General features: G+C 40.6%; 1 protein-coding gene across 4 annotated transcripts in view; it reads left to right on the forward strand.

The window, feature by feature from the left end:
* The window catches only part of LOC108938606 (serine-rich adhesin for platelets-like), a 51687-nt gene that overhangs the window by 13977 nt on the left and 22039 nt on the right, over positions 1 to 15671 (forward strand). For all 4 annotated transcript variants that reach the window (XM_018759317.2, XM_018759318.2, XM_018759319.2 and 1 more), the window contains exons 4-6: positions 7517 to 7675; positions 7809 to 12928; positions 14355 to 14456. In XM_018759317.2, the coding sequence (XP_018614833.2) occupies positions 7517 to 7675; positions 7809 to 12928; positions 14355 to 14456 (5381 nt within the window). The remainder of the gene's footprint in view (positions 1 to 7516; positions 7676 to 7808; positions 12929 to 14354; positions 14457 to 15671) is intronic.

The following is a 15671-nucleotide window of genomic DNA, read 5'->3' on the forward strand; positions in this document are numbered from 1 at the left end:
CAAATGGTAGACAGACTGCCAGCTCCCCATGCCACCGGAAAGATTTGTGTGTGTCTCCGTCTATTATTTTGTAATTTAAATATGTCATCTAGAACCAAGTAATGTCTGCAAAAACGCGCTCAGTCCAAGTGAGTGAATAATTCCTATTTGATCGTTGTAAAAAAAAAAAAAAGTTGCTTGATAATGATAATTGCTGGTGCCTGCTTATATGTGATTGTGTGTGGGTTTCTTTCTGTATGCACATAATTTGCACTTTACCTCCCGAATTTTTTTTTTTTTTTTTTTTTTCTGTTTTCAAACAACTCGTCAGCAGAGAGGCGTCATTGCACTCATCAGGATATCGGGTGTGAAAAACGACTCTCTCCGTTTTTGACAGTTGCGTCGAGCCCAGATTGATGGAGCTCTTCTGACAGAAGCCATATTGTGCTCCCAGGGTGCGAGGAAACGCTAAGGAAAAAGGAGATGACTCTCTCACTATCCTGTCAGGTTAATATTGACACAATTTGCTATGATGTGAGCCAGGAGTCTCAGTGTTACAACATTTGCGGGGAATTGTTCCGGTACACCATTAATCAACAGGCAGTGCCCCCAGCTTGTGTTTCAGTCTCTTGAGTTCTAATTCCCGAAGTTGGAGATAATACCGTACGTAGTATTTATTTACATACATCCAGCACTGGAAACGAGGTTAGGCGTGTGCCCAAGGTAAATCAGACTTGTAGTTTAGAGAAAATCCCCTTCGTGTTTGCATCTTCTGCCACCGTTCTTTTATAAATTATCACGAGCCAGCAAACACAGAAGTTAGAAATGTACTGCTTCTGCATGTTGGGCCTTTCTTCTTTACAGATGTTAGTGGAAAAGTGTGTTTCGGTTAAAAGCTTTTCATAATATATAATCTCATACTCTCATAAAATCGTAGAAAGCGTGGTTTTTCTATTATGTTGCTTAGTGCACAAAGCAACATACAGTTTTGGATCTGTTTATAAAGCTGGATGTTTTATTGGAGCATTTCAGGTAAAACATTAATTCAGAGGTACAACAAGAAGGCTCCTTCAGGAAAATTAACGCATCAGTTTTTTTTTTTTAGTCATTAACTAGTGAGCTAAAGTACAATTTTTAAAATGGATCCTTATATATAACCTATTTCCATTCTACAGGATGGCTTTCTGGTCTGCCTTTGTCAGTCATGAGTCAAGAAGCAACAAAAATGCATTTACTCTCATTTTACAACTCAGCAAAGACTTTGACAATAAGTCAAATATTTTAAGTGTTTAATAATTAAGACACTTCTGAAGAGCACAATGTTTTATGAAAATAATTGTGCAAATGGGAAATGCTATTAAATAGATGTTTGCCACTTACAATTAAAAAAGAAAAAAAAAACTCCCTCAATAAACAAAACTATTAATTAATTCATCTGAATGCATATAAATCTTTTTCCCTGTCATAAAATTACCATAATATGTGAATTTTGCCTGTCACTTAATTTATGAAACATAAATTATAAATTTTTCTTTTAACCTACTCTACAGGGTGACATTTGCTTTAAATATTTTTTACTCTTAAAGTACTACAAAACATATCTGTTGAAAAGACCAAAAATATGTTTTGTTCACTACTGTGACAAGTGAATATTTATCTGTGTACATCTAACTGTCTGAGACACAGAAATGGGCATAAATTGATGCTGTGGAATCTTTGGAAGCAATTTAGGTTTTTTTTGTACCTAAGAACTGTTGTTTGTTCAATATGTAATGTGCAAATATGTTTAATTATTTTGTTATCACACTACTAGTTCATGATTCAGCTGATTCAGGATTAGAAATCAATCTAACAGTGAAAATATGTCACAATCATAATTTTATGCAAGAATGTCTACTGATCACAAGACGTGTTTATTGTAAAACATGCTTTGAAAAGAACTCTGCATAATCTGCGTTCTTCAAATTGCAGCAGGAGTAATATGGTATATATTTCTTTCTACTGGAAATAACAAATCATATTTGCTGTTGCTGGGCAAACCAGTCATTTGTTAGGTGTCTGGCAGACGGAGGGGAAGGGGAGCGAAGACCTGTGTGTACAATGGCATGGAGATACTGATAAAGTGCTGTTTGTTCAGCGGCAACAACAGCGCCTGGCAGCAGCCAGCACCATGGCAATGCGCAGCATCCCGGCCTGGCTCACAGACAGGCGGCCTCCACGGGGTTAGTTAGTGGCTTTCAAGCCTCTATGGAAACATCAGGCTGTTAGTTATCTGCTCTCCCCTGGGGGGTGGGGTGGGGTAGGGTGGGGTGGGGAGCAAGAAAAGTTTTTTTTTTTTTTTTTTTTTTTTTTTTTTCTTTTTCTGCTTCTTTGAGAAGTTCTTTCAGCTGTTCTTATTTGATATGAAAAACATGTGACACCGAACTTATATTATCCCGAAGGAGAGATTCACGGCCCCTGCCTATTTTGTAGAATGTTTTAATGCAAAAAACAAAGGTAAATGCACTCGAGACCGGTAGTCTCAACAGCTCGAACGGTAATAAACGTGGTGCATTTCTGCAGTTTTAAAAAAACAGCAACAGCAGCAAGAACTGATGGCAATATGGGCTGTAATTAGACTGTCTATAACTGATGTGCTGGCAAAAACACATTTGTATTCCGTTGTTTTAAGGCTCTCAAAGTATAAGAATCCTATGAGGTGAATAGCATTTTTCATGTATCGCATGCCGAAATAGAAATAGATACTTCTTATAATGAAAGAACGAAAATGACAGTAATTGCCACAAAAACAGCAGCACGCTCATGACCATCATGATCAGTAATCATAGCTGGTGATTAGATGCTATTAACAATGACCAGATCACAAGCCTCGGCATTCATTGCCTATTAGGACCGCCGGTTCAGTGATTCCCAGACACTTTCCCCTGAGGACCACCAGTTCTACTGCAACAACCCTGCAGCTCATGCTGCACTATGCTTGTGCACCTACTATCCCATTAAGATCTAATCACACCAATGGGATATAAAACCATTTTAATGTCTTCCAACTAGTGGTAATTGTGTGCTCTCAGCACAAGGAATAGAAATTAGAATTGTGACAAGACGGTTTTTCTTTTGTCACCATCGCAGAATTTTCAGATAAAAGGCTAAAAGTATGCATGTAATAAAGGCTGGTTCAGGAAATAAGATTATACTCATTTCAGTCATTTTGAGCCAGTAGTCATTTTGTCTTTTCCTGTCTCAACACAGCATAGCCTGTGGTGAATTGGTAAAGAAATAGATGTGAGGTCAAACAGTTGCCAGCTAATGCCCCAGAATAGTTGCTGTGGTAATCTTATTATTCTTTTGAGAACGTTAAGCTGAATTGCTTCGGCAGGTAGACGGTGAGCTTCCTGTTGTTGGAAACTTTGTGAGTTGCGTACAGTGTCCTTCGTCTAAGCAACGAAAAAATTTAGTAGTAGTAGGTTTATCAAAGTATTGTCCTGATGACAACATATACAAGGGACATTTGTCTCACTGTTTCCCTGTATTCTGTGATCTAGGACGTTGAATAAAAAAAAACTAAATTGAACGTTGCGTTAATTTCAGTTCAGATTGTTTTTAATAGCACCCCATCAAAGTCAAAGTGGCTTTGTTGTCAATTGTGAAACAGTGTTTCTCCAGGGGGGCACGGTGGCGCAGCGGGTTTTTGCCTGTGCCTGCTCTCTGGTGGGTCTGGGGTTTGAGTCACGCTTGGGCTGCCTTGCGACGGACTGGCGTTCCGTCCTGGGTGTGTCCCCTCCCTCTCCAGCCTTGCACCCCGTGTTGCCGGGTTAGGTTCCGGCTTGCCGTCACCCCGTTTCGGACAAACAGTTTCAGACTGTGTGTGTGTGTGTGCGCGTTCCTCCAGGACCGTAGTGCTACATAGGTGGTTAACAATCAGGTGCTTAGCATAGAATCATACCGATAGCATATATAAACATGTAACAGTCAGGTAAGTAACAATGATACACAGCTAAAACAAGAGCAGGGAAGGGTGAGCACATTGGAGGAGATGGGAATAGAGCTTCAGAGGTGGCTACAGGGATAAGGCCAGCTGTAGTTTGCTAAACTAACAGTATTCCTCATAACTGTGTTTATGCTTTCTCTTAGCTTCAACAAAACATACCTACTGAGAGTATAATATAGCCTGTGCTCTACATATGAAAATGATGCTCAGTTTGCTACTTTCATACGTATGGGTACAGCATTTCCCAGGGATTACGAGTTGAGTATATGCAATCCTTGTCAATTAGTTTTTACAAGCCGTTATGCCGTTGTAGAACATAAAATTGTATTTGTCTAGTTATTGTTAAGATTCTTTGTAAAGAATGTTTTCAGATATTATCCTGAATTCAGTCTCCCGGTACAATTAAGATTTGGTTAGTTTATGGAATGATTACTGGATGTAATCAAAATCAGTATTACTAGGAAAAGTCACTTTTATTGTTACTGTTTTCTTTTTACATAGCTTTGTGCCTTTAGATGAAAAGTATAAAAAATATTAGTTTTTGTATAGTATTTTTCCATAGAGGTTGCCTCTGAGTACTTAAACATTATCAGTTATGTTTTTTTAAGTACAGGAATACAGTGCCCTTAATAAAGCCTGTTAATCATAATTTTCTAAGTTACATTTATATTTATTCATTTAGCAGATGGTTTTCTTCAAGGCAACGTACATCTCGGAGAACAATACAAAAATTCATTGGATCAACAGAAGGAGATTTGGATACAGACTCGTTGTTCTTGAGTATGTTCAATTTGTCACGTACCACTGTATAAACCGGTATACATTACATGAGTAGCTGCATAAAGGCTTTTTCAATTATTAAACAAGTTGCTATTAAATTATTAAACATAACAAACACATTTATCGAGCACTTAGGAGATCAGGAGAGAAAGAATCCGAAAGAGGTGAGTTTTGAGACCCTTCTTAAATGTAGAAAGATTCAGCAGTTTTGAGTGGAGGGGGGTCATTCCATCACATCAAAGCCAAAACTGAAAACCTTTGTGCTTTTGATTTGAGCCTCTTGTTTGTAGGACCACCAAGGCGGCAGAGGTGGAGGAGCGTGGCAGTCCGGTTGTGGTGTAGCGAGTGATCACGTCTTTTAGATGTCGGGGAACAAATCTATTGATGATTTTGTAGGCCGTAACCAGAGCTTTGAATTGAATTGCTGCAGCTGCAGGAAGCCAATGCAGAGAGACGAGGAGGGAACATAATGGTAATGCTTGGGCAGGTCAAACACAACTTGTGCAGCAGTGTTGTGTATCAGATGGAGGGTTGATGGCAGGGGCTGGAAGGCCAGCCAGGAGAGAGATGCAGTAGTCCAGGCAGGATATTGCCATGACCTGGACCAGGAGGTGCATAGACTTTGACATAAAGTAACCGTCCACAAAACAGACACAAAGGTATCATCGCTGTAACTAGTTATAGATTAAAAATAATTTATCCAGTGCATTTCTCAATATTTAATTAGAGATGGTCATATGTTTTGCTCATTCTTTAAGTTTGCTTGCTCAGTAGTATGGATTATTGATGCTGCATTGATGATGATTCATAATATGAATTATGGGTATGTTGGTGAGTATGAGACCATTGTTTAAGAATAAATTTCTGTTTTAGAGTCTTTGAAAAGTACAGTGGTGTTCTCTGGAGCCCACTCTGTTTCTGGTGGTAAAACACTGGATCCTTCCCAAAGGTTAATTAACCTATAGCTTAAATGTTAATATTACAAATGGAGTCTTGCAAGCTAGTGGCTGAGAAACACTGTCGTACAGGGTAGGTAATAAGCATAGTATGTATGTGAGCAGGCTTTGAAATTCCTTTTCAGTAAACTTATCTACCATGAAATGAATACCAGTTAATTTTTCTCATCACAATTAGTGTCACATATGAAGGAGCCTGCTCCTGTATTGTCCAAATGCTGCTGGGTCTGATGGAGCCTGCTACTATTATTGTATGAGGTGTGGTTCTCATTGTTCACCATCCCATCATACTGTCCTTTTAGGTGCACCGTGGCAAGGCAGTGGCAAAGCACTACCCCATATTGTAGCATGCACTGCAGACTTTGGATTTACATGTATGTGATTATGGCTGGCATAGTAGTACAGCAGGTAGGGCTGGTGCCTCTCTGCTTCTGGGCGTTTGTATATGGATTCAAATCTGCCTCCGTCTGTGTGGGCTTTGCATTTTCTGCCTGTGTTCACATGGATGTCATCAGGGTGCTCTGGTTTCTTCCCACAGTTCATACAAGTCTGTTTAAGGTGAACTAGTGACTGTAAATGACCCTTTGTATGTGTGAGTAAGTGTGTGTTTGTGTGATTGTCCTGCAAATGGACTAGTGTCGTGCTCATGTCCTGTTTTATGTCCTGTGCTTCTGGGACGGGCTCTGGACCACCTCACCCCTGCATTAGATAAGTTGTTACTGATGATGACTGTGAATTTTTTTACAATTGTTAAAAATAACAGTTGGCTAAGGTAAAAGTGTAATCCAAGCAAATAAATACTGTCCTAAAAATAAAAGGAAAATATGCTTGTAGACTCAGACAGACCTCCCCAGCCTAGAACAGTCCGTTTCTTGAACCAGAGAGGAAGCGGTAGGTTGTTCAAAGGGAGCGGTAGGTTGTTCAAAGGGAACAGCAGGTGTGCCGGACAGGTACCTCTGTGGATGTGCTTCGCTCACGAGAGTCTCCCCAGGTGCAACTGGCTGTGGGATCCGATCTATCTCGCCATTAAGAAGGAATGCGTTTGAGCAGCACGCTTCCTGGGCAGATTATAGGGGCAATGAGACGAGGCGGGCGTGGTTAATTGGCGGGTGAGTGTAATGAATGTGCCGTCTGCGCCCACCCCGTCAGGAGGCCCGTCGCAGCGTTGCTATCCGAATCCGCCCCGCCGTGTGCGTTTACCGCACAAGTCAGCTGTGCTCATAAGCATATTTATCACGTTTACAATTTGCTGGGCGTCTGTTGACACAAGTGCAAAATGGTGTGTGAAGTGAAAAATTCAGTTGACAAAGCACAAACCAAAAAGATGCCAGCACTGCAAATGGCACCACATTTTATTGCTAACTGAGACAGTATTATGAGCAATATGCAATACTGCACAGTACAACAGTTGTTTTAAAGAGTGCGAACTAGTCTGCATAATGTGGCTTGATGGGGTCAGTCTGGGTACTAAATAAGCATCACAGTCCCAGAAGAAACAAGAATTTAATGTATAAATTCAGAATTTTACAAATACAGTCTGTAGTTGGGATGTTTTTCAATGCTAGTAGAAGTTGGTGACCTATTGTTCTCGCTATAAATGGGTCAGTTTTGTTGCTTATGTTCAAAAATGAAAATATTTGTAAATTTTTATGGGGACCGCAGATGTGTAGATGGTGAGATAAGGTTATATTGCAAATGTGATTTTTCTTCCTGCCTTGGTGGAAATGCCCTCATGACATCTGTGTGGTGATTGTATTAATGTGTTCCAGCTGGTTTCACTGAAGTGGTTTGGATCTCTGCTTGATCTCTTTAGGACTACAGTACACGTCCAGGTCTCATCTGGGATCTGAAGTCTTTTTGCGATCGCCATGGTTATGAAGGGCTTGTTGTGGTGTCCTCTTTCCTGAACGATGTGCACCGCCAATGTGAACAGGTGGCAGTGTACTCTGCAAACAAGGATATTCTAAACCAGGTACTTTCCATATTCAAAATGTAGATAGATAGATAGCGTACGTATACTGTGCCTGGTGTAAAGTCAGGCAGCTCTGTTTACAACACAAAATACATTTCACACTTTTACAGATTGACGTTTTTTCATGTTTCAGATTTGCTGTGAATTGGAGGAGGGCCATAACTCCAGCCTTGACGCGGAGCCCCTGGACTCCACATTAACTGTGTTCCAGCTGTATAAGTTCAGAAACACACCAGTCTACACTGAACAGATCATCAAGCTGGTCAAAGAGTTTTTGGACCGGAGGGAGCGTCTGTTTGCCCCCAACAGCAGGACATCATCTACAGAAGGTGTAGCTGGCAGTGCCCCACTCTCCCAGGGCTCTTCCGGGATAACGGACATGTACAGCTCCGATGCTGAGCCCCCCACCACTGTACCTATTCACTCCCTTGAGAACCCCCCTGAACCTTGTGAGTCCCAGCAAGCCTTTGGAGAAGTTGGTGTGGAGCTGCTAAGCCCTGACAGTGGCCTAGCCACTGTTCGCAGCAGCCGTTCTTCCAAAGAGAGCTCCGTGTTCCTCAGTGATGACAGCCCCACAGCTGAGATGGCAGGATTCTTCCAAAACCCTACTCTCTGCTTCCCCTCACTGTCCACTGCTGCTGCTGGTGTGGGACAAAGCCCACTGGAGCAAAGGGTGCCTATCAGGAACAAAAGCGATAATTTTGACCTTTTCAGTTTTGACCCCCTTAATAGCAGTAGTATATCCCCCCCAGATGACAGTGGCAAAATAAATGTTAATAGGGATGAGTGTACCAGTTCTAGCTTGTCAGAATTTGGAGATTTAAGTCTTGTGGACTTTTATACATCTGATGGGCAGAGTGTAAGTGAGGGGAGCTGTTTGTCAGGAGATCAGTTTCTGTTGTTTAGTGCCAACCGCTCTGTAAGTGATGGCACAGACACCAGGATCCCACCTACACCAATGAACAGTCTTGTTGAGACTTCGCCCATTGCCCAGGGACTTCCAAAGTTCTTCCCTGAAGATATTGTTGAGAAAATCAACGGTATTGTCTACAAAGACAGTGTCTCATCGACTGAGCTATGGGATGACTTTGCCTCAGACACTAAGGGCTCAACCTCAGATGATGCAAATCTGTGGAGTCTAACAGAGTTTGGAAATGTAGTAGAGCAAAGTCCAGATACTGATTTGGATAAAGAGGTACAACTGAGGGGGAGCAGACAGAGGGAAGAGGGAGATGAACATGCCGAACTCCTCGTAAAGAAAGACATAAAGTCATGTCGTTCTTGTTCCAGTGAGTCATCTCTCTGGGCCACTGCTGCTATGGGACACACATGTGATTGGAAAGCGGATGCAGCTGATTCTACTCAAGCTGAAAGTCACTGTCGACATTTGTCAGATCCAGTATTCCGTGAAGATGTATGGCATTCACAGGATGTCCAAAACAGTGAGATATTTGAAAGAACTGATGCCATCATTGAAAGCTGCAAACCACAGGTTTATATACAGAGTAACAATAATAAGGAAAGTAAGGATCCACTTATGAAAATGTTCGACCCTTTGTGCACTTATGACTCTCATACCCTTAGCTCAGAGAGAAATGATGCAACAGCGCCAGTCCCAAAGCAGGATGACTTACATAGTGCTTTGTGTGACATTGATCATGGGGAAGAAGTTGATCTTAACTGTGCTCCAAATGCTGATAATGGGAGGCATTTAACAGAAGACAGTTTTTCTGACGACAGAAGTATGAACTACACAGCACCTGCAGAGTCTCAGTGCCTTGCTGTGGTAGATGATTTCTTGCTGAAAGAGCAGCCCATATATGAGAAGGAGGTGCCCCCATCAGGGGGGGGAGAAATGAACTTGGTGCCCTCAGGCACTGTGTCACTCACACAAGCAGTGCAGCCCATTGAGATGCTGAGCAGATGTACTCAAATGAAAGAAACACTGGAAACATGCAAGACTGCTGAAAGCTGGAACACTGTAGCACTCCAAGAAAATGCCCAGAAATTTTCCTTGGAAGAAAGTGATCCAAGTCCAGACAGCTCCCCCTTGTGGAATCCATTTGTTCAAATAACTGAGCCGGTAGAGGTCTATGATAATTGGATGTCTAGCGTTACCACTGAATTAAGGAATCCAGAAAACCTGAGTGACAGTCCATTTATCCCGGTGGAAAAAGATAAGAGGGAGCCACCTTTCATTGAAAGTTCTAAGGAGACTGAAAAGAAAATTGTTCTCGCACCGGACACCTCAGAAGAGGACAGTCGTCTCAGTAAGGAGGGATCTCCTGAGTCAGATTTTTGGACTTCTTTGGTTCAGAAAGGCCCTCGAAAATCTGGTGCTAACTTTAATCCACAGTCACTTGACATGTGGAACACGACTATTTGCAGTGGTTCACAATCAACTGTCACAACCCCGGACACAATTGATATTTCTGAAGCTTCTGACTTGTGCACCAGCCTTCACCAGGGTGAGTCCATGGACAGTCCCCTTCAGGCTGTCCACAAGAGCATGGACATGTGGAACACTACTATACAGGAAGACACCCAGTCCACAGTGACCAGTCCCGAAGAAAAAGGTGACAGCTTGGATGTAGGACTGTGTGAAACACCTCTGGAAAATGACATATCAGAAGAATATTTCAAAACAGGAACAGAGGTAAAAAATCTGGAAATTTCTAACAAGGACACTGACAGTGACTCACAGAGTGTCTCAGCTGGACATAGCAGTCCAAGCAGCTGCAGTGAAACCAACACAAGAGTCAGTGACCTTGGAGCTTTAACAGAAATTAAAACGTTCAATTCCGAATCTGATTCTGAGATTTTGTCAACTGAGATTTCATTAAGTGAGACACATGACCCAGAAAGCTCAAAAAAATGTAAGAAAGCTGATGAACTATTAGCTGAAAACTTTATACCGTGTGTTGATGATTCTCCTAGTAATATTTTAAATGAGGTAATGTTAGACACTGGAATCCATTTAGAACCAACGACTGATAAAAGTGACTTGCTTAGAACAGAAGTGCAGTTTTCTGCAGTGGAAAATGCACACGACTACAGTAAATCCTTGCTCTGCACCAGAATGTCTCCTTCAGAATCTGGAAATGAAGCTGAATGTGAGTTGATGCAGAAATACAATCCTTACCCAGAACAGCGATTTCCGTCAAATGAGAACCTTCAGACTCTCTCCATCTCAGAACAAATGGTAAAGTCCGTGTCTGAATATGACAATGTAAACCCTGAATCTCTATGGGATGAGCCCTCACCTGATTTTATGGTGTATCAGGAAAACACGGTAATTTCCCCACAAATTCAAGATTCACCAGCATTTGCAGAAAAATGCAGCCGTACTGTCGCAGAAAGTTTTGTGGTAGCTCCAGAGACAGATTTTTACATCATGTCTCAAGAAACCAAGAGATCTGGGCCAGTGGGTAGCAGGGAGACAGCTCATGAGACTTGGCATGTGGAGCAGGGCAGAGAACCCAACCACTCCAATTTGGACATGGTCAATCTCAGAGTAGGGGGCTCTGATTCTCCTAAGTCTGATGCTGACTCTTATCTTAAAATTCCTGGTGATTTTGAAACAAAACAACACATGACAAATGACCTAAGTCAACAGAAAGAGGACAGTTTAAATGATGCAAAGACGTTCCCATCTAATCTTATTTTGCCTCAGTCTGAGAGTCCGGAAGGGGAAATAACCATAATCCAGGAGTCAAGCAATCATATGAGAAAGGAATCTTTGACATTTTTGGTGCAAGAATTTGATGAAGAAGGTCACTTGACAAAACAGATCAGCAGCCCTGAATCTGACAAAAACATTTCAGAAGGCAGCTGGGTGGAGAGTGAATATGAAAATGAGGTTGACTCCACAGAGGACACAAGCCAGTACTCCCCTTTTGTGCTTCTACATGGATCGCCTCACCGAGAGGGAGGCATGTTTCCGTTGGGCCAGGATGATAGCACTTCAGCAACTGTCTCGAGTGGTGTCCCATTTCACCAGAGAAATACTGAGGGCAACGATGGTGAGAGATCATATCTTTGCTCCCCTAAGGAGGACAATATATCCTTTAATGGTGATGAATTCTTGCCTGTTGAGAAGTTAGAGAATTTAGAGTCACCAGGGTACACATATTCATCTGCTCAAGAAACTACAGAAGTTACTGTGGACAGTTCTTCACAAGTGGAAGGACAGCCGAAAATGTTGTGTGACAATGCTGAGGACACTCCAGTTGTCCTGGCAGCAACAAGTTTACCGTTGTTGCAAACAGACTCTTCCAATAGAAAGCAAGTTTCTCCTGATGTACTTCAGCTTGAAAGCCACGAAGATTTGAAATCCAGCTCAGATGGGGACTCATCTGGCCTGGAGATGGAATACATTATTGTATCAGGCAAGGGGACAGTCCAAGACGGTGGTGAAAAGGACAGGGAGGTTTGCTTGGCTCCCGGAGGAGTTACCTCTGTTCTAAATCTGTTTGATTCACCAGAGTCTTGCCCCTCGAGTCCTTATCAAATGAAAGTTGGCCCAAGTAGCTGTTACCAAATGGACACACAAGCAAGAAACTCTTTGCTAACAAGTCCAGACTTGAATAATGATAACCAAACAAATGAAGAATTAAACGGTGTCAGCCCAGCAAATGCAGACCTGACCAGCCCAGAGGACTACAGTTCCCAAGTCAAAGACACATACAGTCGCTTTAGTGCCAAAGAAGATGTATATGTGAGGTCACAAATTTCCCTGGAGGACTCTGATGATGGGGAGCCAGCTGCTTCAGAAACCCAGGAGTGGACACTTCTGGAAACACAGAAGACTGTCACTCCTAGACAGAGTTTGGAAGTGACCAGCAGTCCTGAAACTGACTTGAAGCAGTCCATCAGGGAAGGAGGTTTGCAGTTAGCAAGTAATGCCAGAGAAGAAGCGTGTATGGATCATGAGGGAGAAAGGGATTGTATGATCTCCAGCCATAACCAGCCCAATCAACTAGTGAAGACAGTTTCTATGGACACATTTGTTGTGCCAGCAGATCTGCATTGTTCTGACGTACACAACGAAAGGAAAATGGAACAGCCATTTGAGGACTGGCCTTCTAAAGATGTTGGGGAAGACAATCATCAGTTAACAAGAGATGAGTTCCTGAACACTCCTGAACACTTACTGACAGAACAACCTCTAAGACAAGAACAGGAATACCCAGCTGAAGAAAATAAAGCTGTGCTGAGCTACGCTATAGGATGCCTGTCACCTGATGCCTATAGGTATCAATTATCAGTTCCTGCTTCATTATGGTCCTAATACCAGGAGACAAAACTGTAGTTCTTTTCAGAACAGAGTGCAACAAGGGAATTTTGGTTGATAGCTTTCAACCTAATACAACAGTGCTACAAACACAAATATTTAGAAAAAATCAACAATTAATTAACAACAATTAATAGCACATTTGGGAGTACAGGCTTCCTACTTGCACTAAACAAATGTAATTTATTGACATGAGCGGATACAAAATAAAAATGAATCACAAAATGTTAACTATGTAATCTTAGGATATTTCTGCAAGAAGCCCAGATTTTTTGTTTTGTTGAACCCTGAATTATCACTAGTAATTTTGAAAGCTGGAATTTGTAAGAAAAAAAATCACTTAGACCTAAGTAATTTCCGAAGAATTTGTTGCTATACTGTATTTAATCTTAGTGAAACAGAAAAAGACGAAGGGTTTTTTGAATAATGTTACTCATCTTGTCATTCTGACATTGCATCTTTTTACCCAACGTACATCCTTCCATTTTCCGTTTACTGCTTGTCCTGTCTTTTTACTAAACAGTTTTCATTTATATTTTTGATATAAAGGCGTGAATGTTGCAGGTAGCCATTCTCCTATTCTCTGTAAGGAAATTTACTGACCAATTTTGGGTGATGTTATAAGATTGTCTGGGGCATTGCAGAACATTAAAGATTTCTGTTGTTGATGATTATATGGAAATGAGCACTTTAAATGGGCAGCAATGGGCCCCTTAGACAGAGAACAAGGTGGTAGAGAGACAGGCCCAGCTCTCTCCTGGCCTTTGCGAGTCAGCGCCTGGAAGTCTTGAATATTCAGAGGTTGAGCTTCTAAAGGAGGGAGGGTAACTGTTCAAGCACACATGGTGGAAGGGGTCATTCCTGGGGTGGGGGGTAAAGATGTTGTTAGGAACTCCAGGGAGGCATACTGCCTTAGCTCTTCATGCTTTATTACGTATGCATTAACTGCCTCATTAGCACTCAGTATTTACATGAACTAATTAAGTGTTCCTCTTGCCGCTAATACTAGGTGTATTTCATGTGTTCTGGGAAATAAAAACATATGCCAAATGTTTAGTGAAGTATATTTAAAAATATGTTGTATTTGTTATTTCTTTGATTAACAAAGTTCGGTTTTTTGCTGCTTTACATCTGATACTATGGAACATTTGGGTAGGAAAATAAATTTGTCATTTTTACCTGTAAATGAAAGCATGAAACTGTTATAAAAAACATTAATTGACTATATCAGTGTGGTTCAGAGAAAAAAGAAATTAGTTTTGAGAGGAGAGCATTCATTTTTAGCATTTCTAATCTCCCACCTCAAAATGTTTTCAGGTTTGTTTTTAACATACGCATTTCTTTATATACAAGTCTGTAGTTCCTAATTTTTTTTCTTCTGTTTAGTGAGGAGTTTGCCCCCACTGGAGAGAAGCCTGAGGGGACTGATGCCAGACTGTCCACTCCAGGAACAGAAATGAAAGACACTGTCCACCATACAGCTGTGAGGTCAGTGGTTTTTCCTGTTTTGTCTACAAGCTATACACTAAACCCTTCAATGAACTTTTTTCATGCTTTATAATGACTTTATGACACAAAATGTACATTTTGACTATTGTTTTGCTATATTTCTATCATAAAAACATTTGAAACTCTGAAACATTATTAAATATTTGGTTATTATTTGTTGTCTGTTTTAACAAGGAAACCAAAAAATACCCAAAAAAGTGGCCAGTGGCAAAGGGAAATTATTGTAAACTCAAAACAATATATGAATATAAGGAATATAGTCTGGCATTGCCTTTGAGACGGCTTCAGTAATTCTCGGAAAATTCCCAACCAAGTCTTGGAACTGTGTGTGGTGAACATCTTCACAAAGGAATGCCTTCCATTTTTAAAGATATAAGCTATTTATTTTTAGTTCAGGATATAGCTGTCAACGTAACACTGATGTAATTTGCACTACATAATACTGCACTTCTTAAGAATCTATTAGTGCTGTCATATAACTGTTGAATTTGTTTATAATTTCAATAGAATATGAATTCATTTACCTTGAATATTTATTGTACTACTAAATTTGTATGAGCTTTTGACCCCACATAGTGTTCTTGTGCAATGCTTACAAATGTTGATAATGTTGAAAAAGATGTATGAGATTTAAGCCAGTAAAGACCATAGGTGCTGTATAATTTTTAATTTTCTTTTCCTAGAATTTGCTTCCCACTGTTTTGATGCTTCCTGTAGCATTTTCAGCTACTCTTGTATTAATGTAGTGGTTAATGTATGTAAAGAAAAGTATTTGAAGTAGTTAAGAAAAGGTTCTTTATAAACACTGAGTTTTAAAAGCATCTTTAGAATGTTATGATCAACTCTGAAGCCTACTTGTGATGTTTTCAGGTGTGAGCCGAGTGACATTTACCATAACAGAAAGTTTATAGTACCACCTTTTGTGGCCAAAAGAGGGCAATAATTTCCTACAGTTCCTCCCTATGCTATTATACCATTGCCATTTTGGTTAGATACATTAGTATGTTTCTATTTTTCTGGTATGTGTGTCGATTATTGACTCAAATTGTAGGAATACATTGGGGCGGAACTACAATTTTATTTAATGTAATTTTATTTTTTTGCTACAATTAATTTTTTCTTGCATCAGAATTTGTCTAGAAATTCCTTTGACAGAAAATCTAGAATTAGAATTTGAGAGTAAATTCTTTACCT

Source organism: Scleropages formosus, chromosome 17 (genome assembly GCF_900964775.1).
Source record: "Scleropages formosus chromosome 17, fSclFor1.1, whole genome shotgun sequence".
Taxonomy (NCBI): domain Eukaryota; kingdom Metazoa; phylum Chordata; class Actinopteri; order Osteoglossiformes; family Osteoglossidae; genus Scleropages; species Scleropages formosus.